The 18,269-nt window shown below is 37.9% G+C and overlaps 2 protein-coding genes across 2 annotated transcripts; one reads left to right on the forward strand and one right to left on the reverse strand.

Moving 5' to 3' along the window:
- Nucleotides 1-1,220: 1,220 nt before the first annotated feature.
- On the reverse strand, nucleotides 1,221-10,245 carry LOC110851452 (liprin-alpha-1). The gene is made up of 28 exons (XM_022099228.2): nucleotides 9,795-10,245; nucleotides 8,155-9,613; nucleotides 7,869-7,973; nucleotides 7,579-7,758; nucleotides 7,399-7,500; nucleotides 7,167-7,331; nucleotides 7,007-7,081; nucleotides 6,831-6,923; nucleotides 6,676-6,753; nucleotides 6,423-6,590; nucleotides 6,292-6,338; nucleotides 6,011-6,209; nucleotides 5,708-5,929; nucleotides 5,573-5,629; nucleotides 5,416-5,478; nucleotides 5,262-5,311; nucleotides 5,076-5,172; nucleotides 4,552-5,016; nucleotides 4,364-4,463; nucleotides 4,185-4,257; nucleotides 3,838-4,093; nucleotides 3,378-3,748; nucleotides 3,018-3,284; nucleotides 2,820-2,926; nucleotides 2,709-2,725; nucleotides 2,584-2,616; nucleotides 2,383-2,499; nucleotides 1,221-2,293 (listed from the first exon to the last, which is right to left on the reverse strand). The coding sequence occupies exons 3-28, from the start codon at nucleotides 7,920-7,922 to the stop codon at nucleotides 2,210-2,212; spliced, it is 3,540 nt and encodes a 1,179-aa protein (XP_021954920.1). The 5' UTR covers nucleotides 7,923-7,973; nucleotides 8,155-9,613; nucleotides 9,795-10,245; the 3' UTR covers nucleotides 1,221-2,209.
- Nucleotides 10,246-12,559: 2,314 nt separating this feature from the next.
- Nucleotides 12,560-18,204, forward strand: LOC110851193. Its single transcript, XM_022098864.2, has 6 exons — nucleotides 12,560-12,918; nucleotides 15,632-15,830; nucleotides 16,156-16,257; nucleotides 16,349-16,411; nucleotides 16,536-16,603; nucleotides 16,951-18,204. Exons 1-6 carry the CDS (start codon nucleotides 12,901-12,903, stop codon nucleotides 17,104-17,106), a joined length of 606 nt encoding a protein of 201 aa, XP_021954556.1. The 5' UTR covers nucleotides 12,560-12,900; the 3' UTR covers nucleotides 17,107-18,204.
- The last annotated feature ends 65 nt before the right edge of the window (nucleotides 18,205-18,269 follow it).

Raw genomic sequence — 18,269 nt, forward strand, 5'->3', positions numbered from 1 at the left:
CCAGGAAGAAGACTTGTAATCATAACATAATAAAATGATTTTTAAGTACCACTGACAGCCACAACATGCACACATCGTATGAAACTGAGCATGCTACATAAAACAAAGCTGAGAGATAAGCAGTCATCTACATGACACGTTTATTTGTAGGCACATTTTTCTGACTCACATGCATTTATCAGGATCCACTTGAACTCATTCATGAGATCGATTCGAGTATGAAACGATTTTAGGGACGTGGAAAGTGCAGATGAGACAAACAGATTTACATGTCCGGGTACTCTTTAACATGGAAATTTTGCTCAACAAAGTTTGCATATGCAGATTAGATGAGATTTGAAAGGCGTCAGTTTTGCTGGATTTGACTAATACTAGTAACTTATTCATTTCTTTTCGTACTCGCTAATTCACTAGTTTATGCAAATTAAGGCGTTTGTAGTTAGGAATGTGCATTAACATTTATAGCGATGTCAAGGTTTCACTTTTTTTCATTGCTGGACAGAAACAATAAAAATGTGAATCTTAAATAATTAGAGGCACCAACAGCAGTATGCAGTATTTTGTTATTTCGTGTAATAATTGTATTGCGACTTTCTCCATTGTACATAATGGATCTATTTATCAATTTTGTTGGCTTCGTGAGCCCTATTGTGCCCACTCAAGTTGGTTAAAGTCCAATATTGTTCGAAAAAAGTGGCATCAAAATCAAAGATCACGTTTACCGTCTTGCAAAAAAACAATATCGCAATGTCAGCATCGCTCAAATCTCAATTTGCACTGTACAGACAGCAAGTAGAAGAATACTGGAGTCGAGTCTCAACTTATTAGGATTAGAAGTCAGAAGACGAAATGGTGTGAAATGAGATTAATTCGTTTAAATTTGGGTGAAAGTTTTTGATAAAAATTTCAAATAAAGACACAAAAAATAGACCATTATCATTTTGGAAAAAGTCGTAATAATTGCAAAACCAACGATTTAAATTAGTTATTGAATTTAATAAATGCTGCCTAACCTAATATTTCTGAACAATAACGGAGCATTTCTATTTTATGTATGTACTTTCTCCTCTGAAAATGAGAGGGATGAAGTGAAAGTGTTTCACATGAAGTACCCCTCGTTACATATGCATAAAAAGCATACATATCCATACAGATTAGGAACCAACTAAGGAACGCGACACAAGAAATATGCAAAAATAATGCGAACAACGAGCAGAGCGTATTGTAGGAATTCAGTAGTCAAACAGTTTTTACTATTATTTTTGATTTTTCAAGACAAAATATTCCGTGAAAAAAAATGCAAACAATTCGTTAAATGTTACCCAATATTTGTCAAGTCCGGTAAAACTGGAGCACAAAATTTTATAAATATTGACAGCAATACCACAAACATGGTAGTGAGTGATATCGACCGAGGAACCAGGTCACTAATACTGACTGAAACTGAGAGATGACTTAAAATTTTCAGTAATTCAATTTTTCTTGTCTGTCATTATTTGGTTGAAAGCTGAGACTCTTCTTCTTCAATGGATTCACATCACCACATTTGCTTGACCCCACCGTGTTCTTTTTAGCGCAGGTGGTTGGGAGAAAGTGATATCTTTAGACGTCGTTCGTCCTTGATCCACCATGTGCTCAATTTTTAAGTCACATTAAACGTGTGACCAAAAAAGTCATTATTACGATTTCCCAACCATTTTATAGTTTTGAACTAATCATAACCGTCTTAATTTACTTTTTTAACTGTTACATAAGTATGACCCGTTCTAGAGTAGTATAAGAGGTGGGTTGGTTGTCGGGTAGTTTACTTATTACGGTAGGATTATCTCTCCCTTCTTTTTTCATCTTCTTTTACTTGTGGTGGTATTTGCAATCAAGGTTGTGATGTGTGTGTTTAAGGGAAAATGGTGTGCATTTTACTGGGCTGCCGTGTGAAAACACCTAATCATCAATTGTCGATATGATTATCGTCGTCATCTGCGTCGTCGTCGTAGTAGTTAGTAGTCTGCTTTCCAATTAGTGGAATCATTCAATCAAGTCAGTTTCGGTCCTTAGTAAATATCAATAATGATACAATATTATGTCCTATTCTTAGACTTAGAGACTTTCTCTTTGTTTTTTGGTGAGGTTGAAACGTTCACTGTTGAGTATTAAGTTACACCAGCTGCTTCGTATTGATTTGGTTTTATACTTCGAGAACCTTCATTGGTCAAGATGACATCTCTTGTGGCACGACTCCTCTTTCAGCCATGTTAAGTAGCCCTTGAAACTCATGTTCCAATACATGCCTTGCCTAAAAGGAACCAAGAGTAATCTCGTCAATTTCATGACCTCAGTCTCTGAGAAATTCTAGCGAACAATAATATAATATTCCAAACATACCTGAGTGTTTTGCGTCGGAATTTGCAAAGCCAAAGCCATTAGATTTGGATCAAAAGTGTCGTCAAGTGCAATTAGAGCTCCATGGACTCCAGATTCTTGAAGATTCATAGCGTATTCCTAGCAGACGAAAAAAAGAACCATTTACTTAGAATTAGTTTCTCTCACAAATATAAAATAATTAGATTCACGATTTCAACTCACTTTTAGACCGATTGATTGAACCCATTTCATAACCTGTAATGAAACAATTACATAAAAAATATTCCAAACTTGCATGTTCAATGATTGAGAAGAGATTAGAATGAAATTAAAAATCCAAAACATACCCTGTCATTCGACCACACTAAGAGATCAATAAATGAAAGTATTATTTTATCTGACTTTCTAATTATCGTTAAATTATTCAGTTTCAAAAGTAAATAAATTAACGTCTTTACCCAAGAGATCAATGTTTTCATTCTCACAAGCTCTGCGTCTTTCTTCCAGCATTTTGCGATCATAATTTAGTCGCTTTAAGCATATAATTCCAAAGTGGAGGCTCGTTCTGTCATTACACAAATAAAACAATAATATGTGTAATTAATGATTCAAGTAAATATTTCTTAAATTAGGTCATTAAAATATATTTTCTTCACCTGTGGGCACCGTCGTGCATTTTGAGTTGTGTTCTTAAATCTTTCTTTGTTAAATGATCTAGCATTCTGGCATCAACTAGACACTCCATGTACGTCGTTCTGTATTGCGGTAGGCCTAACGATGGTAACCAGTAATTCCCAACCCACTCATGGTTCATGTCTCCAAATGCTAAATGTGCAACTCTGGATGCCGTGGGGGCGGATGGGCTCGTCAATGAAACCATTTCCTGAATTGCTAGTCTCAATTTCAATCGGTGTAGAGGGTTGCTGCACAAATTCAGAGCATCCGTTATATTCAAATCCCAGTAATTCAGGAGATCAAATATAATAAATCCAATAGACTAAAACCAAATTAGTCACCTGATGCCAATTTCACGTTGAATTTCAGTATCGCTGAGTGCACTCATAATTGCTCCCGACTTGACGTTAGCACGACAGGCTGCAACATACCAGGCTGGCATCCCCACCCATTGTTCCAACCAGGCGTCAATGGTTGGTCCATTCCACAGGGCGAACGGCGTCCCCGCTTTCATGGCTTCCGACAAAAGTTTCGTCTTACGCTTTTTTCTCCTGTCGAAATCCGCCTTTGCTGACATGTTTGCCATATTTATTTGCTGTCCTGCTAGTGGTAGACTCATGCTACTGACTGATGTGGTAACTGTGGGTTCATTAGTTGCACTACTATCACTGTCAAAACCGCCGTGGTCATAAATTACGTCTTTGCCTTTGCCCTGTTTAAGAGAAAACAAGAAAAAATAAGTACAATTAAAATAAATTTGCGGAAAATTCTTTTAGTAATAAACACATAGTCAATCCGTACCTTTTCTTTCTTGCTAAATAATCGACCTAGAGAAGATTTAATGCCTTTCTTCTTCGCCGCAGCTGCCGCCATTTGCATGGCGGCGGATGAGGTGGAGTTCATCGTGCTCATTCCAGATCGTGGATCGTGGCCATAGGCACCTTGATTCATGAGAAGTGGAAGCGTTCCTGACATGTAATCCGAAGACCCGGCGTGTGACATCATGGACGCATTCCTCATTTCATCGTTGGACTGACCCAACATAGGTCCGGAAGCGCTGTTAATCAGAATCAGAATTAGAAACCACTTTATAACCTAATTTTTGTCTTTGAAACAAATAATTCGCAATAAATTAGTGGGAACTCTACCTGTTAATCAGTCGTAGTGATCTTGGCGTGGGAGGACTAGCATCGGATCTGTTTCCCATCATCATACTCATGTCTGAAAACAAACAAATATAAATTTGGCTTAAAACCTTAAAAGCATGGCACGAAAATATTAAGCAACGGCTGAAATATAAAAGTTGAATAATAATTTTAGCCCATACCTGGCATGGTAAGATTGCTCTGATGGTACATTTGGTTCATGGCTTCGTTTATGGACCCAGGGGATGAGTAATAATTACAGGGAGATAGTGATGCTGGGACCTACACAGCCAAGTATACATAGAAAATGCATATTATTTTTAGGTCGTGCGTACACTTAGAGTTAACATTTTAAAACAAAGGTGCATACCGTGTGGAATTTATGCAAATAATCCAACTGTGGCGACGGATTTGACGAACGTGGCGTAGACCGACCGCTTAATGGTGGTGATAAAGGCCGATCCAAACCACGACCCCCCATTTCAAGACTGCGCCCACTAAGAGGAGGCGACATTGCTCGATCATAGGGACCTCCCCTTCGAGATATGATGTTGACATGCTCTATTGATCCCACTCGCGACTCCAACTGCTCCGCCCTCGCCTCCGTGTTTTGCTTTTCTTCTTGAATCAACCGGATCTCGTTGTTTATTGCATCCAATTGTTCTTGAAGCATTAAAGCCAAGGTTTGTGCATCCGTTTGTTGCGAAGGGGACAAAACTTCAGCCACGGAAAATATGCTCTCGGAATCATCCGCCTCCGCATCACTAAGGTCAAATGCTTGCTGGACATTGGCGAGAACTTGGGCTTGTTCTACTGCATCCCACTCGGCGTCAACCTGAACCAAATCGTCGTTACTTTTCACTCATTTAAACGTATCATATATTATGCTTTTACCGAGTGTTTAACAAGCCTTCTAGGGAGCGAGTGGGTATCGAAGCTGGAATGACTACTTGTCCTTACAAAAGATGCTTCTGGGTTAGGGCTCAGACTTCTGGAAAAATTCAAACAAAAACCGAATGTCATCAGAAAACAAGTACACATTTTTTTAAATTTCATGTTCTTTCATAATTTTTTTCAAACCTGGTTAGGGCCTCAGTTTGCTGAATATTATACGCTATTTCTTGCTGATACTAAAATTACGAGGAAAATTACTTACAATTTTATCAACACAAATTCTACCATCATACATATGTACTACTACTAAATAATATACTTATCATTATGTTTAACTTACCAGCTGTCTTTTACAACTTTCCATTTCCAGTCTTGTCTTTGTCAATTCTTTCATTAGTTCCGTCTAGAACGAAATTCACCAATGTCAATTATATGTTCATTATCATAGTTGGGAATCTGAGTTTGCTCGTGGTTTTAGATAATCTCATCGTGCATACCTTATCAGTCTGAAGCTCCTCAAGTACTTTTCTAGTCTTGTCTAACTCCTGAGTTAACTTTTAAATAGGAAAATAAACAATATTAATAATAAATTAATGAGGAATTAATCCAGTGTTTAAATAATAAATACATACCGCATTCTTCTCGTCCAAGGCTTGCATCCTTTCTTGCAAATGAACTTGCAACCGCTCATTTGACTCTGCAAGAAGTTTATCGACGGTGGCAGATAGTCGAGAATTGTGATCCTCGTTAACACGCAGCCTCTGGTTTAATCTCACAGTTTCTGTGTTCTTCTCCTCAACTTGTGCTTCTAGTCGTGCAATCCGCTCTTCTGCCGATCCATGCCGTTCTTGAGCCTGCAATTTAAGTGGAACAATAAAGTATATGACGAAATATGCATTATGGGATAATTTATACATCCCAATTTATTTACTAACCTGTGTTAACGCTTGCAGTCTTTGTTTCAGTTCCTCTTCCATGTCTGGCATTTTAGAAAGTTGTGCTAATTTTTGATCTGAAAGTTCTAATTTTTCTTGCAGAGCTCGACTTTTTTCTTCCTGCAATTTCAACTGGGCTTCTTTGTGCTGCAACTCTTGCTCTAATTTGTCGTTGAGATCGTGCAAAGAGGTAGATTCACTAGAATTACAAAAATGAATGATTTATATTTTCAGATTATATTTTCGAAAAATTTCATAATTTTTGTTGTCGAAATACGTACCGCTGTGCGTTCAGATATCTTTTTTCTAATGTGGCAATGCGTTCCTCCTAAAAGAATTAAATGGTTTAATAGTTGATACAAGAAAATATAGTATAAACTTGTGAGCAAATAAGACGGCTTGGACGACGTACTTGATCTCCTTTTTGAGCGTCATTCTCTCTCAGATCCATTTGCAGCTTGGCATTGGCTTCTTGCATTCTAACAAAATCGCGTTGAGTTCTGGACAATGTTTCTTCAAGATCCGATATTCGACTAGAAAGCTCGGCCGATCTTCTTTGTGCTGAATTTAACTCAGACAACTGCCAATAAAAACAGAAATGTGGTTGATGACATATGTATACAACTGAACATTAATGTGTTAGAATTCCTCAATTTTTCACATACGTGTTTTTCAAGTGTGCTTTGTAATTCGGCTATTTTCGATTTCTCCATATCGGGGTCCGTTATACCGTTGGTAGCGCCCTGCAAATTCAAATTCAATTGAGTTCAAATATAGGATGGGTTCTGTTTGCACAAATCTGGTCCAATTATATTTTCACCGTTAGGTTAACCACTGAAGAACTGTTCTCCATTGTACCGTCCATGGTTCCGTTGATTTTCTCGACTTTCTTCCCACTCTTGTAATCGGTTAACTACAAAAATGTCAAATTACCCGTTATAATTATTATTCGGAGTGTATAGTCTAAGACTTCTTTTAGTAATTCAATCTGCGTACCTCATCTTTCGTTTGGGATAACTCATCTTCCAACTGGGACACACGTTCTAACGCAACTCTCAATCGCTCACGAACCTAGGGCAACCAGAAAAGAATATATTATAGCATGCTAGCAGATTTATTAGGCAACATGTAAAGGAACATCGCCCACGCCACCCACCTTCTCGTCTAATGCTTTGTGATGTTCGAATAAGGATTTCAAGGCCTTTAACACCTCCACTTCTGACGATACTCCCGATTGTGCGGCTGCTTGGCGTTTTACGACCGTCATTCTGAGCGACCGTTCGTGCCGTGAGACAAGACATTCCAAGTGTTCCAGAAGAAGCTATCGTTGCAACAAGTGAATAATTTTAGTCGGGGTTCATGCGATGAATTCATTTTTCTGCACTTACACGTGTGTTGTTCCTTTCTGCTTTTAATTCGCAGATTTCTTCCTCTCTTTCAAGAAGTTGTTCCCTTGCTTGGTTTAATTCCTTGTTTAACGTTGCAAGCTCCTAAAATAATGGTCATGATGTGGAGTGAGTGATACTTTTCCCACATAATATTCATGTAATAATACTGTGTTCTTCTACCTGAGGAAGACTAGCGGACAACTGCCTGGAGAGAGAGTCTCGTTCTTTTTGAGCGTCCGTAAGCTTCATTTCCGTGTCCGTGAGTCGTTCCTGATTCTCACGAAGACTGTCCATCAGCTTATCCCTCTCGTCCAACATGGTGACCATGAGCTGCTCAAAGTTGGCATCTTCAGCAAAAGACTGCAAGAACAAAAATTTCCAGGTTCACGATAAACCAAGAGTGCAAAAAAGTGCATAGGTACATAAAAATAATTCTATACGCATAATGCACAATTCAGAGAATTACATACATTTGATTTCCCGTCCTCCGAGATTGTTGGCATCACGTCGCAGAACATCATCATGATTTTAAGTATACGACAATTTGGAGAAAGTATCCTTTGTTTCCGTATTTTCTAAAAATTCATAAAATAAAAAGTTTGCTTTTATTTTATTTATATTGTCATCAATATTTTGTAAATATTTATACGATCATTATTTATGAACTTTGTTGTAAAGACGCATTTTTTGTGAGTAAATGAAGTATTGCACCACAATTTGTGTCCTCCTGACTAAATACATGATTTATGTACATACCTTTGTAATCTCCTATTCGATCATCTCCATCACGTTACACCTCGTTGATAATATTTCTAATAGACTCAATTAATCAGTCCGTCGTGGCACAAAATGTTCCACATTTTTTTGCATAGAACACCCGCACACCATGAATGAATTGATCCGATAGCCGGCTTAATTTTTGACTATTTTTATTTGTCTGTGTGTACGCTTTGTATGTATGTTACGGAAGTCTATTAGAATCTACACTGTGGGTTCGTAGTCATCATCATAATGAGAGTTCAATCAATCATCACTTCCAACTAGTTATCTTCGTCGTCTTGTATTTTTATCATTAATCGTTAATTATATTATTGTAGTGGCGTCTTCTGTCTTCTTTGTAATTTTTATTAATTGCTTGTTGAGGTCACTCAGGTTACTTATGTTTTTTATGTCTGGACACTATAATGATCGTGTCGTTTTTTAAATACAAAAAGCCGACGAGCTATTATGTACTTCCTACTTATTAAGCTTGACCTTAAGTGTTGTGCAATGTATAAAATTAATACAAAATGGTGAACACAAGACGTGAAGAAAAAACAAACTAGAATCGGGTTACTGGTTTAAGCAGTTACTTAGAAAACTTAATTCTTTGGGCACTTTTATGGCGACATGTTACTTTCTTTCGGTTACTCCTCTCCCCCTATTTTCAATAGTTTCCTACTTGTTACAGAGCCTACTTTACTATATTTTAATGACGATGAGCACCTACATAAATCTAGCTACGATTTAAAACTACCAATTTAAAAACTAGGACCAGGTCTGTACATTTATTATTGGTGTGCTAACTATTATTACGGATTATTATTATTATTGTTATTATGGCTTTTTAGGAGATCACTTGATGATGATGGTGATGAGGAAATGTATACTCGAATTATAATTTTGGGGACACACAGTCACATGATATAATATAATGGTCAAATGCGATGGTTGGTTATTGGTTGTGGTGTATAACTTTTTTGGCCTTCTCTTGGGTTAAAGTTAATTAAACCTGTGTTAAAACATCGGACAGGTTTTTTAGTTTCACGCATTTCCATCCACACTACTACACCACCACTGTGTTCATCCTTTTATGATGGACGATGATCTTTTACTGAGAATCGGAGCAACCCTTTCCATTTACACATTTTTCTTGTTCGTCTCTTTAATGGTTGTGACGATCCTGCATATTCCCGTGGCGAAGAGGATTATATTTGGAGTAAAATGCATGGAGGAAGCAGTGTCTCACTCGTGATTTATAGTCAGTTTGTCGAGTAAATCCCATTTCACTGCTCACGACTCGTTAAAAGAGTGAGTGGGTGTATGGATGGGTGTGTTAATATTACGGTTCCGGTTACTCCTGCCCAGTTGGTTTCGATATTGCTCGTCAATGACATGTCAAAGTGTCATTTCCTTCAAATTGATGGACACGTGAAGAGGAGATTTTTTCTGATATCTAGTAAAAAAAATAGTGGATTATTTAGCAATTTCTAGCACACAAATGAAATGAGTGTGTATTTTGAGTGGGCTCAATTTTCAACCACTAACACATCTCGTCTCGAAATATGCATAGATATCCATTGAATGACTAGGAGTGGAATCTGGAAGTGTGCACAATTGAGTAATAAAATATTTACCTCTTTAAACTAACGGAACTTTTCCTCTCGTCCTATTTGTCTCCTATCCTAATCTCATCCCGTAAAGTGTTGGGTGTTGTGATGATGCGGTACTCTGGATTATCGGGATATGTGGGAGAGGAGCCTAGCTCTGGGGAGTGGTGGGAGTGGGTGGTCCGGATTTAGGCTGGTTTGCCAGCAGCCGGGTCATTGTTTATTGGGACTAGACGGCAGAGTCGACGGCAGGGTTGCTGACAGGGTCGTCCGTGGGTCGGTATAGGCTGGATACACAAATCCATCCGTCCATGGGTGTAGTTGTGGTAATTACTTTTGCTCACATCTCCCTCTAAAATGAGGATCTAGCCGAGTCCTGGTGCCCGAGAACTGACATTTTCCGTCGGTACTTCTACTCACCCTATATTTCCTCGGAGCTGGAGACTGGAGAGATGGCAACACGGTACGTTCGCCCGTTCTTCTCTAAGGCAAAACTTGGCGACCTCACCACCACCAGCAGCATCACCACCACCCTGGCTGAACGGGAAGTACGATCCGCCTCCGGGAGAAAGTTCTCCCTGCAACCCTTTCCTCACCAGCAGCACCAGCCCAACCAAACCCACTCTCCAGCTAGAAAAACCCAGCCCAACCTTACTTCTACCAGCAGCAAGTCATAGCTGAACTTCTCCACTAATCATCCTGCTGCTTTCTCCAGCACGCCTACAAATTCTGTTAATGTGCACTCATTAAACGCATCCTCGAAAGTCTCACTTATCAGTAGGCAAAGAGACGATAATGCGCATATTTGCAATACGATATTGGATCATGATTACATTTACGCAAGCAATTTATGTTACGTTTTATACTAATGGAAATACGTAATGAAACAGAAATTGCATCGGATTTGATTGTGAATTTGTATGAAACTTCAAAAATTACAAATCTTGAGTGACCTTTTTCATAATTGTACATTTAAGCGAGTTGATACTGGACGAGAAGGAGTGTGCGGAGGCGAGATGAGACGCGACGAGAGAACACAGGATGCAGATTTCGTGTATGAGGAAGCGAGTCTGGAGAGAGCTGATTGATAACGGGGCATTCTGCGACAGTTCAGGACACGGGAGAGAAAGCATATCAACGTCACAGTTTCCGTCGTTAGCTAATCGATTCTGTAATTAAATAAACACAATATGGCTGTAATTGTTGAAACCTACTTTTTTATTGCGCATTTAAATAAACGCACCTCATCACTCATTCATTCATCGCCAACTTGATAAACCTTCATTTAAGACAACGACCCACATTATGCATGATAAGGAGCATGTGAAAGTGACAATAGAGCAAAATTCAGAGTAAATCCAATCACTCATAAAAAATGTGTCAGAAGGGTAGCTGTTAGTTCAACATGCAACAACCGACCAACTGACATGCCATGCACTGCTGCTCCTAGTAGCACATTAATAAATTATTTGGACTCATTCTTAAAATTATGATTTTGTTATCTTTAGCACAAGAACTTATGGTTACGTGACTGAGGAGAGGTAAATAAATGAAATCACAACCGCCATAACCTATTTTGGCTGACTGGGTAAAAGTGCAGGTCACTAGTGACCTGCACGATAAGAAGTAAACTCTTCCAACTACGACTTTAACCTTTCTCCATCCGGTGGGGCTTTCTGGTTTGGGAGTTGTGGGTAACCGATTGAACTTCAAAATGGGTCGTCCTCGTCTTAAACTAATAAACCTTTTGCACTCTGGTGGCCGTTAGTGGGAGTGGCATAAAAAATTTAAAGCGCGTGCTGACAGTATCTGAGACGAATGAAAAGCCAGATTTCCTTCTCAACCTTTACAACGATGATTGTTGGACACGTCAAATGAGAATCTTTGGACCACTCTTGTCTAAATAATTCATCTCCGCGTATACGTTCCGTCCTGGTTGATGCCGCTTTTTTCTTCGTAAATTAATCCACCCATCCATCTACGACACGGGAAGTGAAAGCTTTCTAATTCAACTCACCGCTCTTATGACAAATTTCAATCGCGGTTGGCCTTTCGAAAAGACGTGTTCCGGTGACGCATTCTGACATGAGTTCTGGATTAGCGATGAAGATTCGGAGAAAGTCCCAAAATTGTTGGTCTTCTTTGTAGGTCTTCTTCGTTGATTTGTCGGAATTATATAAGTGACAAAAAATACGGATCTATATGTATAATTACCGTTTATGAGCTACTGTACTTAATAATTCGTAACCTTCTCTTATAAACCTAACCGAATTTCTCAAATTTATAAAACATGAAAAATATAGAAATTATACATGCATACGAAACTCCTAGTCATTTGGTAAAAATAAAACCGGCACCTAAATATTTATATCATAACTTGCATGGCGTGGAACAAGTTTATGCTAAAGAAATAATGAGTATGACGCATGCATAGGCGACGGTGAAAGCGAAATTAATGTTATTCTTTGCCATTTCCCCATTTAATTAGAGGTACAACATTTGAACGCAAATATTGTCACTTAACTTGATGAACCCCTGAAATAAGACAGCAGCCGTGGCGTACAACATGGTGATCATATTGATCTCAGAGAATCAAGCTGGAAGCGAAAGGAGTGAAACAACCCGCTGACAAAACATACTGAAACATTTCTGCGTCACGGAATCACCAAATGCAAAAAGTATCTAAGGCCAAGAAGAATCCCACGCAAATTATTGCCAATGATGATGAGCTGGTTAGAATGGGTGAATTGATGGGGGTGAACACGTAGGCAAGATCGAATACACACACATGGCCGCAAATCTCCCGTTCGGATACCCTCTCTGCCTTTTTTAAGGGATCTGCGTCAACTTGGTAGCAGAATTGGCAGGCTGTTGGTAGATTTTTAGCAGACGAAGACCAGGGAGAGGAGAGTATAAAAGGGCAAATCCTCCCTCACCCATTCTCACATCACCTCTGATTTGAAACGGTTGCAGAGACAGATCAAGGATTTGGGACAAGTCGTCGTCGGGGTTGTTGAGACAATTCCAACTTTTTGTTTCACTTTTGCTGCAACCATCATCTGACGCGGAGACGACAGAGACGTTCCTCAAAAGAACAAAGCAACCACCAAGAAGCGTCATTATCATCGTCATCATGGTTGGTTGGCAATTGGTAAGAACCTTCTGATTCTTTTAAATACGAAAGATACGGGCATTAGCATAGCATATTTCTACTTCCTTGGTTTACTTCTTTTTTGGCTCAGCAAATATAGAAATAAGCGGGGGTTTCATTGCAATGTTTGACTGACCATTGTCCACAAAACTTACATAAAGGTTTCTGAACTCTGGTCTGTATTCATCGATCACCATGACTTTCCATTCTAGTATTTTCGAGTGTTTCTTTGTACAAACATTAAAAAAATCTAAAAGGCAACATCTCTCCGAGTATGTACATATGTAGGACAGGCAACAAGTCCCCAAAGACCGCAAAAAGACGACTCGTGATGCCTACGTCTCTTTCCAGACGTTTTTTCAGACTCAGTGAAAGAACGAAACAAAAAACAATTGATAGAATTCAACATTTAACGAAAAGGTTAACTCAATCCAAGTCGGAGAAAATTCGATTTGGTGCAGTGGATCTTGTATTTAAACGTGTTCTGATAATGTGATACAGACAGAACACGAGAGGGAAAGAAACTGTAAATAACTTTCTTTTATTGTAATTGAATCCAATTATTAAGGCATGATATGCATACAAGGCTTTTAGTTTCTTTTGCCCCCATGTGACTCTTATCCCCCGAGGTTGAGAATGGAGTAAATGTCATACGTCATTGGAGTCATTCCTCTCCTGTACAAGATTGATTCCACGCTGGTCTTTTCTTATTTTAAATGAATTTAGTCACTCTGCATGTCCACTGTCACGGGAATTTCCATCTGTTCAAACGGTTTCTAAAAATTTCACTTCCTCACAACCGTAAGACACACAACACACTTTTTTTCTAAGTACTGACTGACTGAAGAAAGAGTAAAACAAAAAATGTCAACTTGGAATTTATTTACTTGGTCTGGTTCCTTGTTCTTAAAAAGAAGCAGTTTTCAGGTTACGAGTTTATATGCAGATAAAGTTTGTCAGCTCAGGGGGAAGGGAAGCCCCCACAGAAATAATTCGGAGAAAGGCCTCACATCTCATCACCTGCTTTTGGTTTAAACTTGAGACGTCTCACATTTCTCGTCTTATTATGCAATCGGAAGCTTTTACGGATAAAATGTCACCTTAGTACTCCTACATAATTCTCAAATAACCACTGTTTATAATATTGTTTTTCCCTCTTTCGTAATCGGATTCAAACTAATTTCACAACCAGTCGAGCTTGTTATATGTTGGCATCGTTTCATAGGCTAAGAATCCAGTCATGCAATATTTTTGGTGTGAAAACTTTATCCTTTAATTAGGAAATAGTTGGGAAGATCAAGCACGCCCAAACAAGCACACGATTAACATTTCCTTTGTTTTGTTATGTCCACACAATGACGCGGAAAACAGAATCTGGGGGAGAAAGCATGTACATACAAAGCGTTTTATTGTCGAGTCGCCCATGCTTTTGTTGCCATTTTACAACATTCGAAAGGGCACGTAACATTTACTTTGTTAAAGTACTTACAAAGGCGAAATATGTATGTATATAAAAAGAATTATGACGGAGACAATTTGTGCGACACTTTTTTGAACCATTATAATAATCATCATTATTCATCAGTTTATGTATGTGTCTCAAAGTGGGAAAGTTTGACTTGTTTGATGACAACTGAGAATGTATTTTTTGCTGTTGGCGTTGACTGTCATTATAAAAGCTTAGGAATAAATAGCGTAATAAGAGTATTCAAATTTTGTCCGTTTTGTGCATGTATATTATCAAATCCACTTTGAAGAAAGGTCACAAAGTATTCAAAAGAATATAGAGTCACACGTTTTTGTTCTTAAAAATTCCGCATTAGTATTCTCCTCATCGTAAAATTGGCTTAGTTATTTATGGCTGTAGTTATGCCCCCAAGTCCTTGAAAGTTTGAAAGCTTTGCTGAAATTTAAATTCCTTGAGAGAATTACCAGGATATGATCTTGTAAAATGTAGCATCTTATTAGCGTCAAAAAATTTACATCCGGTGATTATGACTCGATCAACAAGATCAAAAGTTCGACCAGACTTGCCTCGTGTACACAGTTCGTAGTTCACACTTGTGTTTTCTCAATTTTATCCACCAAGATTTTATTTTTTTGGCCCACGCATATCAGGTAAAATCTCAATTGGTGACAGGAAATAGGACAGTTTTCAACTAAGCTTTCCACGACAAATTTTGCAACACCAATTAGTCCCACTAACGAAATTGCAATTTCATCAGCAAATAAATATTTGCATCAATCCGACATTTTATTATATCGCACGATTGTTTTATTCCTACTCCTCTAATCATATCAGCTAATTTGGCTGACATTCTTTATCGCGTGTTCATAATTTTGTGAATGTTACCTGTTGTTCGGAGAATTCGGAGCAATAATTCTCCGCTTAAATAATGATATGACGTGACTCTGGATTTTATTACGATTTGACACAAACATGCGACTAGGATGTGATTCCAATTATTTTTTAATCATAAACGTGGAAATTCTAATGCTGATGACGAAATGTCCTGGAAATTCTATTCTGCGTCTCTAAAAATGGCAGAAAGTGTGGAAATTTTTTTATGTAACTCATCAACTTTGTGCTAAATTTGTATAATTGCATACATGTAATGGACCCCTGTTGAGATTATTCATTTCCATAATAAAACAAACATACTTTCTACTTGTCGAATCAACAGTTTTTTTTGTTTGCGTAAATAATTTTTAGGTGTGTCTCTTCTGTATGACGTTGTGGAGGATGGAAGTTTGGGCTGGTCCTACAAATCGTCACTACGCCGAAGGAAGAATAATTTACAACCCCAGCCACCTTTTAGATTATCCACAAGCCCATGATAACACTGAAGCCCAAAACTCAACACAACAACTTCCTGTGGAAGAATCCGGATTCTCTGGTTTCCCCGAAAAAAGTGAGACACATTTGCATCGGGTTGTTTTATAGATATGTGCAAATTGTCATCCGCTCCCATTTCCTATTGACCCTTTATTATCGGGGGTACAAACAAGGCTATTGTTACAGTTCAGGGAAGGCCTAAATTGCAATTGCCAAGTTGTTTTTTAAACATATGCAGATGTGCCTTCGATCGACTAATCTGCTTGCACTGAAAATTTAAATCGCTTGATTAATTTATTTTGAAGTTGGGATGCAAACTCGCCTTTCAACTTTTGATTTTTTCTTTGTTTATTGCGTCTCGAATTAAAACTTATGTTGCCTTATTGCGTTTTCTTCACTAGATGAAAGCAAAAGAAAATCTGGAGCTATTAAAACGACTCGAATCAGAAGGACACCAACGGGATTTTCTGCTCGAGGATTTCATGAAGAAGTCTTTGATCGCGGTAGGGTTTTACGAAATACAAGCGTCTCTGTTTCATATTATGCGCTTATTTGCCATGCGAAATTATACATGCAACTGTTCTTCGATTCTAGACTTTGGTCACTTTTCTCCAGTCAAGCGAAGGCCAGAATCCGATGCTTCAGGATTTTATGGAGGTTAGTTTAGCATCCCTCTCGTGCAAAACTATGCTGCCAAACTTGAAACAAATTCAATATGTTCGCCTCACTGTTAACCGACCATGCGAAATAATTCTTACTTTTCTCTCTATTCCTTAATCAGATACTTTCTCTGGAGGATTCGGGGAATTTGAGACGATGAAGAGGAAAATGCCTTCATACGGATTCAAAGTGAGTACAATGGTTTTTTTCTGCTTCATTTTGTGGATAAAGTTTATAGACATAGGTAGGATCAAAAAATAGTTTGAAAAATTTCCAAAAATACATTTTCCTTATTAAATTACATGACTCACTTGGTTTCCAAAATTGTTTATCTAAAAATATTAGTCATTCGCCTACCCACCCACGCATAACACCCACTCAATAAAATTCTGCTTTCTTTCCCCTTGTAAAAAGACGGAGATTTGGTTTTCTCAAGATTTGCAACCCTTACTGTTTTCTTTACCTACCCATTTTCATTACTGGGGCTAAACCAATATTTATAACCAATCCGTGTTTGTGTTGCTCTCATTTCACAGGCCATGAGTAAAATGGATCAAGGCATGATGGATCCCAGATACCTTCTGATGCCCCAACAACGCCTCATGGACGGTAAGCGGAGCCCAGAAATGACAAAGTCAGGTTTCCACTCGGACGTTTTCAACAATGGTTTTGGGGAATTTCATCCCATGTAATTAGTTGAAATCAATTGCGTATAACGTACACACTTGTATTATCTTATCTTGTCTAATTAGTAGCGAAATTTGAAGTTGGGAGACGCAACTTGAGACGAAAAAGAATTGTTAAGTTACTGAATTAGCAGAGCAATGTGCGGCTGCTGCATTTATGTAGAATTATGGAATTAAAAAGTTTATTGATTAATTTATTAAAGAGTTGACTGTAGTTTCCTATATACATAAATATGTATAGAATATATATGTAGTTACGAGTACATGCTAATTATTACTGTTCTTATAGGATATGTACGTTCTTATAAATTATATAAAGTTAAGCTTACAGGCTCTACATTATTACGATGTCTTAAATCATTTATTAGCTTGAAAATAATGTCTCATAATTTCATTGTCACTTTCACTCGTTGCTTTTGAAAGCATGTGTGTCGCATTTGCTTAATTCTTCGCTTTCAAACTCCATATTTCCTTGACACATATGATGATTAGAAGTAAGTCAAATATTATACAGGTCCCATAGGTAAAATTGCATATATACATAATTATTATACTCACTAATAAATAATTCCGCCACGTCATTTAACATTTTAAAAGTATGTCAGTATGTGAAATATAGCTGATGACAGATGAAGAGAGATCCCCTAATCAATAATAAGGCATGTATTGTATGAAGTAGGTGAAAGAGGAGAAAGGTGGTTGGCTCATTATTAAGTTGTCGCGGTTTGACTATTGGAGCTGATGAGCAATACCTGCAAAATTGTTATTGGATTGATAATGATAACAATCTCCAGAAATTCTGTCTGTTAACCTTCGGCCTTTGTCAGTGTATGAAAACTGTTCTTGAACAAATTTGCGGTCATCAACCAGTTACAAAACCGACCGAATTCACCCACCCTTTCATTGGATTGATGCTATTTTATTATTACTAAATGTGTATGATCTTAATATGTATGTAATGTTTTGTGTCGCCTATTGATTAGGTTATGCGACTCCCTTATCTTCCTATCAATGTATATTCAATGTTGTAGATGTCTGATTCGTAACGTAGTAAATTTGCCAATAAAATCACTTCTTCGACTTTAATGGCTATCATGCAATGCACATTTTTGTCTCATTTGAAGCGAAACAAATAAATTAAGATGGTCATATACTTATCACCTTTCAAA

This window comes from Folsomia candida, unplaced genomic scaffold, assembly GCF_002217175.1.
Source record: "Folsomia candida strain VU population unplaced genomic scaffold, ASM221717v1 Fcan01_Sc006, whole genome shotgun sequence".
Taxonomy (NCBI): domain Eukaryota; kingdom Metazoa; phylum Arthropoda; class Collembola; order Entomobryomorpha; family Isotomidae; genus Folsomia; species Folsomia candida.

Excerpts from the sequence above, each read along its gene's own strand:
- LOC110851452 (XM_022099228.2), bottom strand. The coding sequence starts at position 7,922 with ATGATGATGTTCTGCGACGTGATGCCAACAATCTCGGAGGACGGGAAA. Across the intron at positions 6,339-6,422 it reads ACGCTCAAAAAGGAGATCAA|GAGGAACGCATTGCCACATT; the intron begins GTACGTCGTCCA and ends TAATTCTTTTAG. Across the intron at positions 2,500-2,583 it reads TTCAATCAATCGGTCTAAAA|GAATACGCTATGAATCTTCA; the intron begins GTGAGTTGAAAT and ends TTCGTCTGCTAG.
- LOC110851193 (XM_022098864.2), top strand. Across the intron at positions 16,258-16,348 it reads TGAAGAAGTCTTTGATCGCG|ACTTTGGTCACTTTTCTCCA; the intron begins GTAGGGTTTTAC and ends CTTCGATTCTAG. Across the intron at positions 16,412-16,535 it reads TGCTTCAGGATTTTATGGAG|ATACTTTCTCTGGAGGATTC; the intron begins GTTAGTTTAGCA and ends TTCCTTAATCAG.